The 13,111-nt window shown below is 35.2% G+C and overlaps 2 protein-coding genes across 5 annotated transcripts in view; one reads left to right on the top strand and one right to left on the bottom strand.

Moving 5' to 3' along the window:
• Positions 1 to 13,111, top strand: part of SYCP1 (synaptonemal complex protein 1) — a 130,732-nt gene that overhangs the window by 47,048 nt on the left and 70,573 nt on the right. For all 4 annotated transcript variants that reach the window (XR_001000723.1, XM_011933099.1, XM_011933101.1 and 1 more), the window contains exons 17-20: positions 9,154 to 9,258; positions 10,209 to 10,312; positions 11,710 to 11,827; positions 12,647 to 12,717. Coding sequence is in view for 3 of the 4 variants with exons in the window: in XM_011933099.1 (XP_011788489.1) it covers positions 9,154 to 9,258; positions 10,209 to 10,312; positions 11,710 to 11,827; positions 12,647 to 12,717 (398 nt within the window). In the remaining variant the exon portion in view is untranslated. The remainder of the gene's footprint in view (positions 1 to 9,153; positions 9,259 to 10,208; positions 10,313 to 11,709; positions 11,828 to 12,646; positions 12,718 to 13,111) is intronic.
• Positions 5,200 to 6,184, bottom strand: LOC105505310 (stathmin-like). Its single transcript, XM_011933098.1, is given in 1 exon segment — positions 5,200 to 6,184. A coding segment is annotated over 1 exon segment (450 nt). The 5' UTR covers positions 6,093 to 6,184; the 3' UTR covers positions 5,200 to 5,642.

The raw sequence follows: 13,111 nt of genomic DNA, 5'->3' as shown, positions 1-13,111 counted from the left end.
TGAGATGGAATTTCGCTCTGTCACCCAGGCTGGAGTGTGGTGGCATGATCTCAGCTCACTGCAACTTCTGTCTCCCAGGTTCAAGCGATTCTCCTGCCTAAGCCTCCCTAGTAGCTGGGATTATAGTTGCCCACCACCATGCCTGGCTAATTTTTGTATTTTTCATAGAGACGGGGTTTTGCCATGTTGGCCAGACTGGTCTCAATCTCCTGACCACAAGTGATCCACCTCCCTCAGCTTCCTGAAATGCTGGGATTACAGGCATGAGCCACTGCACGTAGCCTCTTATAACCTTTTATTAAAAACACATTTTACTGTTCTTACACACCTCACATGTAAATCTATTTCCAGTAGTCTCAATTATATGTCATGATGGCAACTTTTAGCAATTTTTAACTTCAATGTAAAATCTGGTAAGTTGTTTTGAGTATGTTCTAGGAGCAGCTAAGGTTTGACTCCTTCCTGCATAATTAAGGGTGTGGTTAGTTCCATATGTCCCCATGCCTTACCAAGTTGAACAGTTCTCAAAACCAAAAAGCAGTTTATAACCTTAAAACACTTAACAAACCTTGCATCTGACCTGCGTAATTTAGTCCACCTATTTATATTTTGATGACATCTGCTTTTTACCAATAATCTTTAAGTCTTTCTTTATTTTACAAAGATTAAAGTTATATGAACTGAAAGGTACCACAGCTTTTATCTTCCCTTTTAAAAATATTTGATGCAAGCACTCATCTTCCTTTAGGCCAATTAATTAGAGCTCTTTTTAGAGACATCACACTATGTAACTACATAGGCAGGCAGAAGAAAACCCCAGTTGTCATAAGATTTTTTCAAATGGGGAGAGGGATCGATCTACTTTTAATTCCTGGGGTTCCATGAGGATAACAGAGGTCTCTCCCCACTCAGATGTGCATTTAAAGTGGCAAGGCAAAATCAAGAAAAATAATTCAGTCAACTGAAAAAAACCTTTTTTCCAGAAAAACAAGGTCCAATAAAAGGAAAACATAAAGGCCTTATAAATAGAACTATAACTTGGATATCCACTTTAATTAAGCTGAGTGCTCCTTAAGAAAATCCTTTTAACTCCATTATTAGCCAACTTTAGTTGGGCCAAGCTGCCAATACTTTTGGCTTTCAAACTTTACTAAAGGCTTAGAGAAAGGAAAATCCAAGGCAGTTCGTGGAGGGAAAGAGAGTCAGTAAGCAGCAAAAGGTTATGCAGATATGAAACCATAAAGGACTCTTTTGCTAAGCTAGGATTGAATCTGGGGCCACCATTGTAAAATGGCAGAGGCTAGAATAAAACATTGTCACGTGGTTACAGGTCTTGCTCCCAAGGACAACAAGATGGAGGCCTGCAGCAAAGTTTGCTGTGGACTATACGGAAAGTCATGCAAAGCACACTAGATTGGTTGCAGCTTAAGACGAACCTCATAAATCCTTTCTCACAACTAAAACTACAGAAAATATAAACAGTGATCCCCATCATTCCTGGCCCAGCAAAATGTCTTCCAAAAAGAAAAAAACCTGGTTTAAAAGTTACCTGCTGACAAGGTAGAGAAAAGGATGAGACAGCTTAGATGCAGGGCTATGTTAACTGCTGACAGGGTGGAGAAGAGAAAAGGATGCCTGGGGGAAGAACCTATTATTCTTATGCCAGTTTTTCCTCCACTAGGGAAAGAAGCATAATTGCTGTGGGATGGAGCTGGACTCCCTGGCTGGGAGAGTGGGAGATTCCACGGGCGCTTGGCAGGAAATGCCAGCCAGCCTCGCGGGGCCCTTGGGTCATGCGTCCCAGCCCTGGCAGGGAGGAGAGGGCGGCGGGGAACTGCTGCTCGCCCCTCTGTACCAAAAAAAGAAAGAAAAGGCCATGGAAAGGCTGGGTTGGACTGAGGCCGAAATTCCGCATCTCCGGGAGCAATAGGAGTGGGGGCACAGTTTCCTTTATCCTCAGAAGAAATCCAAAGGAAAAAAGGCTTAGAAGCAAAAGAGAAAAAGTTTTTTTGTTTGGTTTGCATCTCACTAACCCTTTCTCAAGCCTTATGTTTTGCAAACAGTATGTTGTAGGAAAAAACCGGGTTCTTGTCACAGGATCAGGAAAGATTAGGCTTGCAGACACTTTGAAGGGTGAGTAGGGCAGGGTTTATTGGGTGAAAAGGACAAAAAGGCCCACAGGGACTCTCAGCAAAGAGAGTCCTGCTAGCAGGCTTTCTGTATCACAGATTGAATCCCTGGTTGCCACATAAGAGCAGAAGGGGTCAAGCTCATCCACCCATGCAAACGGCATGAACTTCCTGAGGCCCCGCCCTGTCCTTCCAGTAGGCAGGCTGGTCGGAGGTTCTCCAGGGTGCTCTTTTTACTTGGCCGGCTCATTATATATGAACAACAATTAATATCCAGATTCTCAGGAACAGAATGTCTCGATTGGTGTGCAGCTCTTTACTTGCTAGCTATATGACCAAGAGCAGTTTAAACTCTTGATGCCTCAGTTTTTCCATCTATGAAACGGAGAAAATCATTGTACATATTTCATAGGGTGATTGTGAGGAATAAATACAATAATTCATTTACTCATTTAACAAATGTTTGTTGAGTTTTTCAGCTGGGCATGGTGGCTCACACCTGTAATGTCAGCACTTTGAGGGCTGAGGTGAGCAGATCACTTGAGGCCAGGAGTTTGAGATTGGCCTAGACAGTATGGCAAAACCCTGTCTCTACTAAAAATACAAAAATTAACTGGGCATGATGGCGGTGTGTCTGCAATCCCAGCTACTTGGGAGGCTGAGACATGAGAATTGCTTGAGCCTGGGAGGTGGAGGTTGCAGTGAGCCGAGATCAAACCACTGCACTCCAGCCTGGGCAACAGAGTGGAACCTGTCTGAAAAACAAAAACAAACATTTGTTGAGTTTTATTTATGCTAAAACTCTGGGGATACAGTGGGGAGCAAATGGATGCATATACTGCCTTCATGGAATGACAGTGATCAAATAGTCACACTTAAATTCAGTCACTCATTGAAATGTAACATTACAATGGTGGCAAGGGCATTAAGGAATTAGTTCATAGTATGATGAGGCCTATGATAAAAGGATTTGAAGTAGTTAGATTAGAATAGGCTTTTTTGAAGAAGTAAGGATTGAACTGAATTCTGGAGAAAAAAATACAGCATATCAGATAGAGGAAACACGCTAAGATTTTTTTTCATGGGAGGGAGTATGGTGAGTACATGATGAAGTGAAAGATGCTGCTGGAGAGTTAGATAGGAGCCTTACAATTCATGGCCTTGTAAATCATATCAAAGGAATTTTGTATTTATCCTAAGAGGAATGGGACACTCCAGATAATTTTAGCAGGGAGTGACTTGATCAGATTTGCGTTTCAAAAAGCACATTTGGCCTGAAGGAGAAAAGTATATTCAGGTAAAACAGTTAAGAGTAGACAGACAATCACAGTAGCCAGAGAGATGATGGTGGCTTCCTCTGGGAGGTGGTAGTAGTAGTAAGAAAAAGTGATGTAGGATGACATTACCACTTGTTAAAAATACTCTCCTTTCTCCATTGAATTGCTTTTTCACATTTATTAAAAAAATCAACTGGCCATGTTTGCATGGGTCTATTTCTGGGCTCTCTTACATTGTCTTGGTGCATTTGTCTATTCATTTGCCAATATTGCAGTGTCTTGATTACTGTAGATTTAATACTAAGTCTTAGAATTGGGTAATGTGATTCCTCCAACTTTATTATTCATTTTCAAAATTGTTTTAGCTATTCTAGTTCCTTTACATTTTCATATAAATTTTAGAATTAGCTTTTCTTTTTTTTTTTTTGAGATGGAGTCTCGCTGTGTTGCCCAGGCTGGAGTGTAGTGATGTGATCTCTCCTTTTTAATATCTATACAGTCTGTAGGATTACCTTCTTTTTGTTACTGATACTGGTTGTTGTGTCATTTCTCTTTTTTGTCTTTTTTTTTTGGAGATAGAGTCTTGTTCTGTCACCCAGGTTGGAGTGCAGTGGCATGATCTAGGCTCACTGCAGCCTACACCTCCTGGGTTCAAGTGATTCTCCTGCTTCAGCCTCCTGAGTAGCTGGGATTACAGGCATGCACCACCACACCGTACTAATTTTTTGTATTTTTAGTAGAGATGGGATTTCACCATATTGGCCAGGCTGATCTTGAACTCCTGACCTTAAGTGATGCACCCGCCTTGACCTCCCAAAGAACTGGGATTACAAGTGTGAGCCACCGTGCCTGGCCCCTTTTTTGTTAGTCTTGATAGAGGTTTCTTAATTTTATAGATCTTTTCAAATAATTAGTTTATATTTCATTGATTCTTTCTATTGTTTTTCTGTTTTCAATCTCATTGTTTTCTGCTCATGTCTTTATTATTTCCTTCCTTCTGCTGCTTTGAGTTTATTTTGCTCTCTTTCTAGATTCCTAAGGTGGAAGTTTAGATTGTTTTGAGACCTTTCTTTTCTATAAGCATTTGCATGCTGTAAATTTCCTCTAGTCACCTTTTCAACTGTATTTCACAAATTTTTATATGTTGTATTCTCATTTAGATTAAAATGTTTTTAAATTTCTCTTGAGGATTTTCCTTTGATCCCATTTAGAAGTCTGTTGTTTAATTTCCATGTATTTGGAGAATTTCCTGTTTTTTTTTGTTATTCTTTCCTAGTTTAACTTTGTTATGGTCAGAGAATGTACTTTTAAAAAAAATTATTAAGGTTTGTTTTATATATCAGGATATGATATATCTTAGTGAATGTTCCATGTGCACTGAAAATAATATGTATTCTGCTATTGTTAGGTAGAGTGTTCTATAATTGTCAGTTAGGTTCAGTTGGCTGATGGTGTTGTACAAATATATGTTTTTAATTGAATTTTTGGGTCTAATTCTATTATTTATTGAGAGAAGAGTGTTAAAACTAGTACATTTTGGAATTGTTTGTTTATCTCTTTAATTCTATCAGTGATTGCTTCATGTGTTTTGAACTTCTGCTATAAATTTCACATTTATATATAACTGCCATATCTTCTTGATGAATTGACCATTTGATTATAATTAAATGCCCTCTATTTCTGATAATACTTTTTTGTTTCAAAGTCTATTTTAACATATTATTATAGCCACTCCATGTTTCTTATGCTTGTTGTTTGCATGGTATATCTTTTTTTTTTTTTTTTTTTGCCACCAACAGCACTGTGCAGTTTTATTAACCATTCAAGTCCAGTAGCATCTGGTAAGATTGGGACAGAGTTGGGATTGAAAAGTGAACAGATATTCAGCATCCAACAGTTCAAAAGAAGCCACTACATACTCTTTTCACAAATATGTTTTCACAGAGCCAATACAGTACTAGCCATTAACCCAGTACACCAAGTGTACTGAAGTAGAAAAGATGCAACAAGAAAAATAGCTACATTAGAAAGACCAACACTTTAGAAAAAGAGTAAAACACTTTTAGTTTCTCCCCTTTAGCCCCTAAAACAACATCTTACAGTCTGAATCTACCTATACAGTCCTACATTAGCTTCTAAAATATTTGTCAGGAGGGAAAAAATAAAATGACACTGGCCAGTACAGTCTTTGGATATTTAGGAAGGGGATGGGGAGAAAGTCAGTTGTCAGAGCAAATTAGTCAGCTTCAGTCTCGTCAGCAGGGTCTTTGGATTCTTTGTTCTTCCGCACTTCTTCAATGTGCTTATCCTTCGCTCGCAAACGCTCCAGTTTGGCAGCCATTTGTGCCTCTCGGTTCTCTTTGTTAGCTTCCATTTTGTGGGTCAGTTTCTCTTCTGCCATTTTACTGAAGTTGTTGTTCTCTTCTATTGCCTTCTGAAGCACTTCTTTCTCGTGCTCTCATTTCTCAGCCAGCTGCTTTAAGACCTCAGCTTCATGCGACTTGCGTCTTTCTTCTGCAGCTTCTAATTTCTTCTGAATTTCCTCCAGAGAAAGATCCTTCTTCTTTGGAGGGGAAAGGGGGAATTCTGGAACAGATTCTTTTGACCGAGGGCTGAGAATCAGCTCAAAAGCCTGGCCTGAGGCACGCTTCTCCAGTTCTTTCACCTGGATATCAGAAGAAGCCATGGTGAATAGAAGACAAGCGACAGGCAGTGTATTCTGCACAATCAACTGGGATAAGGAAAGCCCTGCTCGGTCCGAGCCGCCTGACCACACTCTCTGCATGGTATATCTTTAACCTACATTTGACTTTATATTTGTACATATGTGCTTATATGTAGCCTACATATAATTGGGTCTTCCTTCTTTATGCACTTTGACAATCACTACTAATTGGAGAATTTAGGCCATAGATACCTTTAAAAATTGCTGTTTAAGTGTTGATGTGGTTAGATTAGATTTACTATTTAAAAGTTGTTTTCTGTTTGCTTCTTTCATTTTGTTCCTCTTTTAAACTCTCTGCCTTCTTTTGGGTTATTTGAATATTTTTTGGTATTCCATTTTAATGTATCTACTGGTATTTTATCTATACTTCTCTACATTTATTTTTGTGGCTATTCTAGGGATTACAATGTGTATCCATTACCTTGTCTATAATGAGTTAATATTGTACCACTTCATGTTGAATGTTGAAACTTTTTGACTATTTATGTCCTTTTCCCACTTTGTCCTTTGTGCCAGAGTTGTCATATATATTACACCTACATGCATTTACATCTTCATAAGACAGCTATAATTTTTGCTTTAGTAGTCATATGTTTTTTTAAATAACTTGAGGAAAAATGATCTTTTATATTTACTCCAATATTTATCAGTTGTGATATTCTTTATTTTTTCCTGAAGATCCACATTTACCTCTAATATTGTTCTCCTTCAGCCTGAATAACTTCCTATAGTATTTCTTGTAGTGCAGTTTTGCTGCTGACAAATTTTCTTAGTTTTTCTTTTTGAATATATTATTTATTTACTCTTCATTCTGGAAGAATTTTATTTCATTTTTTAGGTATAGGATTGTGGGTTGACAGTTTTGTTTCTTTCAGCACCTTAAAGATGATGTCTTATTGTCTTTGATCCTCCATGTTTTCTAATGAGAGACCCACATACTTTCAAGATTTTCTCCTTAACTTTGATTTTTCAGCAGTATGTAAGTGAAGCTGAATTATTATATTTGAGTTTCACTGTACTTCATAAATCTGTAAATTTTTAACTTTCTTCAAATATGGGAAGTTTTGGCCATTTAAATATTTTTCTGCCCTATTTTTGCTGTCTTCTCCTTTTAAGATTACAATTATACATTGATTTGATCTTTTTATATTGTTCCATGGGTTCCTGAGGTGCTATTCATTTTATTTCAATATTTTTCCTCTCTGTTCTTCAGGCTATCATTTCTGTTGTTCTGACAGTCAGATTTACGATCTCTTTCCTTGTAATCTCCATTGTGCTCCTATGAGCATCCAATGAATTTTTTTTACCAGTTCTAAAATTTCCATTTTTCGTATTTTCTATTTCTTTCCTTAGATGTTCTATCTTTTTATTCATTTTAAGAGTATTTCCTATACCTGATTGAGCATACTTGAATTAGCTGCATTAAAGTTCTCATCTGATAAAGTTCTCACATCTTGATTATACTGGGGTTAGTATATATTTGTTGCCTTTTCCCTTGAGAACGTTGACATTTTACCAGTTCTTTGTATATTGAATAATTTTGGATTATATTCAGGACATTGTGAAGGTTATATTATGTAGGTTCTATTATATTCTTCTGAATAATGTAAATGTTTTTGTTTTATCTATCAATTAGCTTGCTAGATTCAGAAATAAACTTTATCTCACCTTCTATGAGTGGTGCTTCAAATCTTAATTCTCTAAGCCTTTGGTGTACTTTTTTTTGACTCTGTATATGAGTGTATGCTTCATGGGTTGTTTTTAAATTTGTGTAGTATTCATACATGGAATCAGGAGATTACTTTCGGTGGTTCTTTGTTCTGTATGATTTCTCCTTTATATTCCGGCAGCTGGTCATGGTTCCCAGGGCTCCTTTCCCTGGTTCTACCAGGTTCCTCTAGCAAGAGAGATGGTGGGATTTCTATTGTAGTTTAAGCTGCCTATACCACACTGCTTAGCAGTGACGTTTCACCATTGGGACAAAGCTACCAAAAACTGACAAACTCACTCCTCTTCAGCCACTTGTGTCAATTTTTCTTTTTTCACTTGTTAAAATCCTTAGGTTATCTCTCTGTCTCTCTCTCTCTCTCTCCCTCCTTCCTTCTTTCTCTCTCTTTCTCCCTTGCCATCTACACACACACACACACACACACACATTTATATGTATTTATGTATTTTGTCCAGAGTTTACAGAAGTTTTCCATGGGAGAATTGGTCTTTGGGCATGAGATTATAGTGACATACTAAAAGCTAAAAGACTGCTTCTATTTTTGCTCTGTCAAATTGAGACACAAAAATCTGACTTCCATAGGGTAGTGCAAAGAATGAAAATATATTTTAAACATCTAGTGAGGGCTGGTCATATAGAAGTCATTCGAAAGCACGAAACCATGGTTATTGTTATCAGTCTGTCTCCACAGCCCTTGACATAATTTAAACACTTTTCATCTTGCATTTGTTTTGGCACAGTAGTCTCATTACTGGCTTTCTTGTTTTTAGGTTCACCCTACTTAAGCTTTCTTGTGCACTGTTGCTAGTGTTATCTTTTAAAATTACAAATATGATGATGTTATATTGTTACAGTAAAATTTATGATGATTCCACATTGTCTATAGATAAAATTCAAACTCCTTAACTACAATTAGTAATTTTTATAATTAATAATATAGGACCTTTTATTGTGAGGCCTTTTATAAAATTGTTGTGATGTTGTGCTTGGGAAGACAAAGTAAAAAGTGAGTTCATAAATATATGCTGTGTCGGATAGTAGAAGGAATGATGAGAAATTAATCATCTGTAACTAAACAATTAATTATTGTGTTCCAGGGCTGTGTCTATTGAATTGTCTGTCATCATGTTTAGTCTTTGAATTTACTTAATATTGACTAATTTTCTCTTTTTAAAGAATTTTAGCCAGGGGGAAGGAAGCTCATAGATCTTTCCTTAGCTCCATTTGGTTAGTTTGATTACTTTGAATATGTGTATGGTTTGGTACTCCTGATTTGTTAATATTTATAAATAGGGAGAAAAGGAAAAGCTTTTATATGAAAACAAACAATTTGAGAAGATTGCTGAAGAATTAAAAGGAAAGGAACAAGAACTAATTGGTCTTCTCCAAGCCAGAGAGGTTTGTTTAAGGAAATATTTTTATTTTAAATATTTTGTTAATAGAATATAGATTTATGAATTATGGTATAAGTATTTGTTTTGTTAAAGATTTCTTCACAAAATTCCTTTCAAAGCATTTGTTATTACATTAATGTGTTTATGATTGATTTAAAACACATCTAGACAGCCTCCACATTATAATGTGAGAAAGATCAACATTTAAAAGATCAATATGATGCATTATGCTGTGGTTTATAATAGTTATATTTCTTGATGTCTTGAGTATTTTTTCTTTTGAGACAGAGTCTCGCTATGTTGCCCAGGCTGGAGTGAAGTAGCTAATTCAAATGCACAGTAATTGCACACTAGCTTTGAACCTTGTGCTTCCTGGATCATCCCCTCAAGTAGCTAGGATTATAGGGGCACACCACCATGCCTACCCAAGTATTTCTTAATTGGTACATTTGAAATTTAGCCTTCATTAAGTTAGGTTCTTAGTTTATAGTACTTTTTATAGTGCTCATGTTATAGTTTTAGAATTTGTATTTTAAAGTATGTTTCCAGTCCATGACAGAATTACATCTTGTCTTTTTGTAATAATAACGTTTTAGTTTTTTAAGATACTACCTGATTTCATCAATTAATATATTTCTCCTTTGATAATATAAAATTTTAATTGAAATTAATTACTTGGCAGAGTGATAAGAATATTTTATAACATGTAACTATTTTTCTGGTTGAATTTTACAATATCAAGATAGAATTTACTTACATTGAATATGTCATTGTTCATTGTTTTAAAATTATAGTGATTATAGTGATTATTCACTTTAAATTTACTCATTTAAAATATTTGACATAACCTGCCCAATTTTTGCCAAATATATGATTTAATTACTCAGTGAATATACCTTTCAAATGAGAAAATTGGAAAAACACTTGCCATAGTTATATATGTTTATTTTGCAGAAAGAAGTACATGATTTGGAAATACAGTTAACTGCCATTACCACAAGTGAACAGTATTATTCAAAAGAGGTTAAAGATCTGAAAACTGAGCTTGAAAATGAGAAGTATGTTTTCCATTTATCTAAGAATAGCTTATGTACTCAATTCCTAAGCTTTCTGGTGATAAATAATAATTTAATTATATTTAATATTTATTTGAATGTATTTGAAATTGTATTTTTATTCTTAAGGATCTAAATAATGTGCTAATTTCATTGCTAAGGAAAGTACATATCACTGACATGAAAAAGAGTACACTGCAAAGCTTAGAAACACTTTACATCGATGTGCTCCTTTTCTTAGAGGTATTTAGTTCCTCATATAATCATTTTCAGTTCTAACTAGTTGTTTTGGTTGTTTTGCTAAATTATTTTATAGGTTTTTGTTGATAAAGTGTCAAAATAAAAATTTATTTCTTACATTATCCAAATAAAATATTGAATTGGATGATTTTACCTACTCAGTAAGTTTAATTTGGAGAGAAAGCGGGGGAAATTATTATTGTATTATTACTCAGAGAAAAGTAAATTCAAGTAGCCAGTCTAGTGGTGGTGAGCATGATTTTCCCCTTTTGGTGGCTTCTCAGTACTAAGTTAAATAAGAAAAGTAAACAGTTTATGCAGCATCCTCTCATTTCCTTTTTATCTAATTCTCTATTTCTGGTACCTTTTTAATAGTACTTTTTTAAGGGCCCTAGGTAAAACTCATCTATTAACTAATGTCCCTTTTAATGAATGGACTGGTTAGTTATTTGTATTTTAATGTACATTTGTTATCCTTAGTATATTTGCTTTTCAACTTTTCATGGCTTAGTGAAACGCTTTATCTCCTCTTTGATGAATTTCCAGTATCATTAAATAAAAATAGATAATAGATGCTCCTAAAATCACTCTGTAGAGCCACATACTCCTCTGCCTTCATTTAAAATTGATATTGGATGTAACCAATACAGCAATAATCTCTCTTCCAAGGTAGAACATTTGAAATCTTTTAAGAGCAAATTAGGTGTTGTGCACAAAAGTTAAACTTAGGTTTTTTTTTAAATGAAAATATCTTAATTAAACACAGCTCATGCCTCATGTACTACTTTAATCAAGTTATAGGAAATTTGAATTAACTTCTAAGAGTCTAATGGAGAGGAAAAAATTATTGAAGAAAATAATGTACTTTTCAAAATTTGTGGAAAGTATGAAAGGATGAGCATACAGGGAACATGCAAGGAAATATATTGTGTGACATTTGAAAATTTAGTAAAGAAAAATTTCAAAAATATATAAATTAGAGGGAATAATGTAATGATCAACCTATCACCCGGCTTCAGGAATTATAAACCAATAGTCAATTTTGTTTCATGTTTTTCCCCCGTCCATCATCCCTTTCCCCTATCATTATGTTGAATTAAATTCCATATTATGTCATTTCATTTGTAAATATTTTGGTGTGACTTTTTTAAAAAAAATAGGCTTAAGAATACTGAATTAACTTCACACTGCAACAAGCTTTCACTAGAAAACAAAGAACTCACACAGGAAACAAGTGATATGACCCTAGAACTCAAGAATCAGCAAGAAGATATTAATGTGAGTTGAAAAAGAAAGTGCTGGTGACTTAGTTTTCTTCCAATTAGTAGGTTACAATAGATGACCTCTAAAGATCCTTTGAACTTTAAAGTCTGATTACTTTAGAGCTAAAACTTTGTTTTAGAAGAAAAATATGCATATTGGTCTTATAGGGTGGTAATGGGTGACAGAGGCTACCCTCTGATTAATGTGGAGGCCACTCCTAGAACAAGTTAATCTAATTTTAGGCATCAAGATTTTTAAAAACCATCTAGTCAATAGGTATTTATTAAGTCATATAAGATTGTGGAGGATACAATGATGAATAAAATGTCACCCTTTCTCTTTAAGAACTTTTGACTTAATAAAAATAGTAATTTCTCACATAGCTTAAGCAAAATAGTGTGTCATATGTGTTGTTAGTGGGGCAAAGTGTTATCAGACTGTGCAGGATCACTTCTGCTTTGGATAAAAAGAAGGCTTCTGAGAGAATATAGCATTGATTTTGGTCTTAAAAGATGAATTATGAGTTCAGTAGGTAACAATGAATGGAAAACATTACTTGAAGTGACAATATGAACAAAGGATACAGACTCAAAGTAACACTGGAAAACCAAATGAGACTTGTTTTGTTAACTATTGTATAGGGATTGTTGGGAGAATAATTAAAGTAAGGCTTAAAATGTAGTATGAAACTATACAAGTTGAAAAGCCCATTTTTTTTTTTGCTTTATATATAACTAAATAAATTTTATACTGACAGATAAAGGTCTTAAATAGTAGTTTAATTTTATTTTTGTTTAAACAAAATAATTGATATAAACAACGTTATTTCTTTAGAATAACAAAAGGCAAGAAGAAAGGATGTTGAAACAAATAGAAAATCTGGAAGAAACAGAAACCCAGTTAAGGCAAGACTAACAAATTGGCCTTTTTTTGGTCTGGCAAAATATTTTGATATTTCTTTTCTATTAACTTGTTATCATTAATTTAAATTGGACTGATGTTGAATATTGTATAAAGTAAAAATTAGACATAAATCACTGTTGTGGAATCCTGCTTAAAATAAAATTATAATAATGTCTACTTTGTGCTTAGTGTTAAAAGCTAGTGTGGGGCCGGGCGCGGTGGCTCAAGCCTGTAATCCCAGCACTATGGGAGGCCGAGACGGGCGGATCACGAGGTCAGGAGATCAAGACCATCCTGGCTATCACGGTGAAACCCCGTCTCTACTAAAAATACAAAAACTAGCCGGGCGAGGTGGCGGGCGCCTGTAGTCCCAGCTACTCGGGAGGCTGAGGCAGG

This window comes from Colobus angolensis, unplaced genomic scaffold (assembly GCF_000951035.1).
Source record: "Colobus angolensis palliatus isolate OR3802 unplaced genomic scaffold, Cang.pa_1.0 Scaffold124, whole genome shotgun sequence".
In the NCBI taxonomy this organism is placed as follows: Eukaryota; Metazoa; Chordata; class Mammalia; order Primates; family Cercopithecidae; genus Colobus; species Colobus angolensis.
Note: the sequence above shows the minus strand (reverse complement) of the source record. Positions and strands in the feature narration are given on the sequence as shown.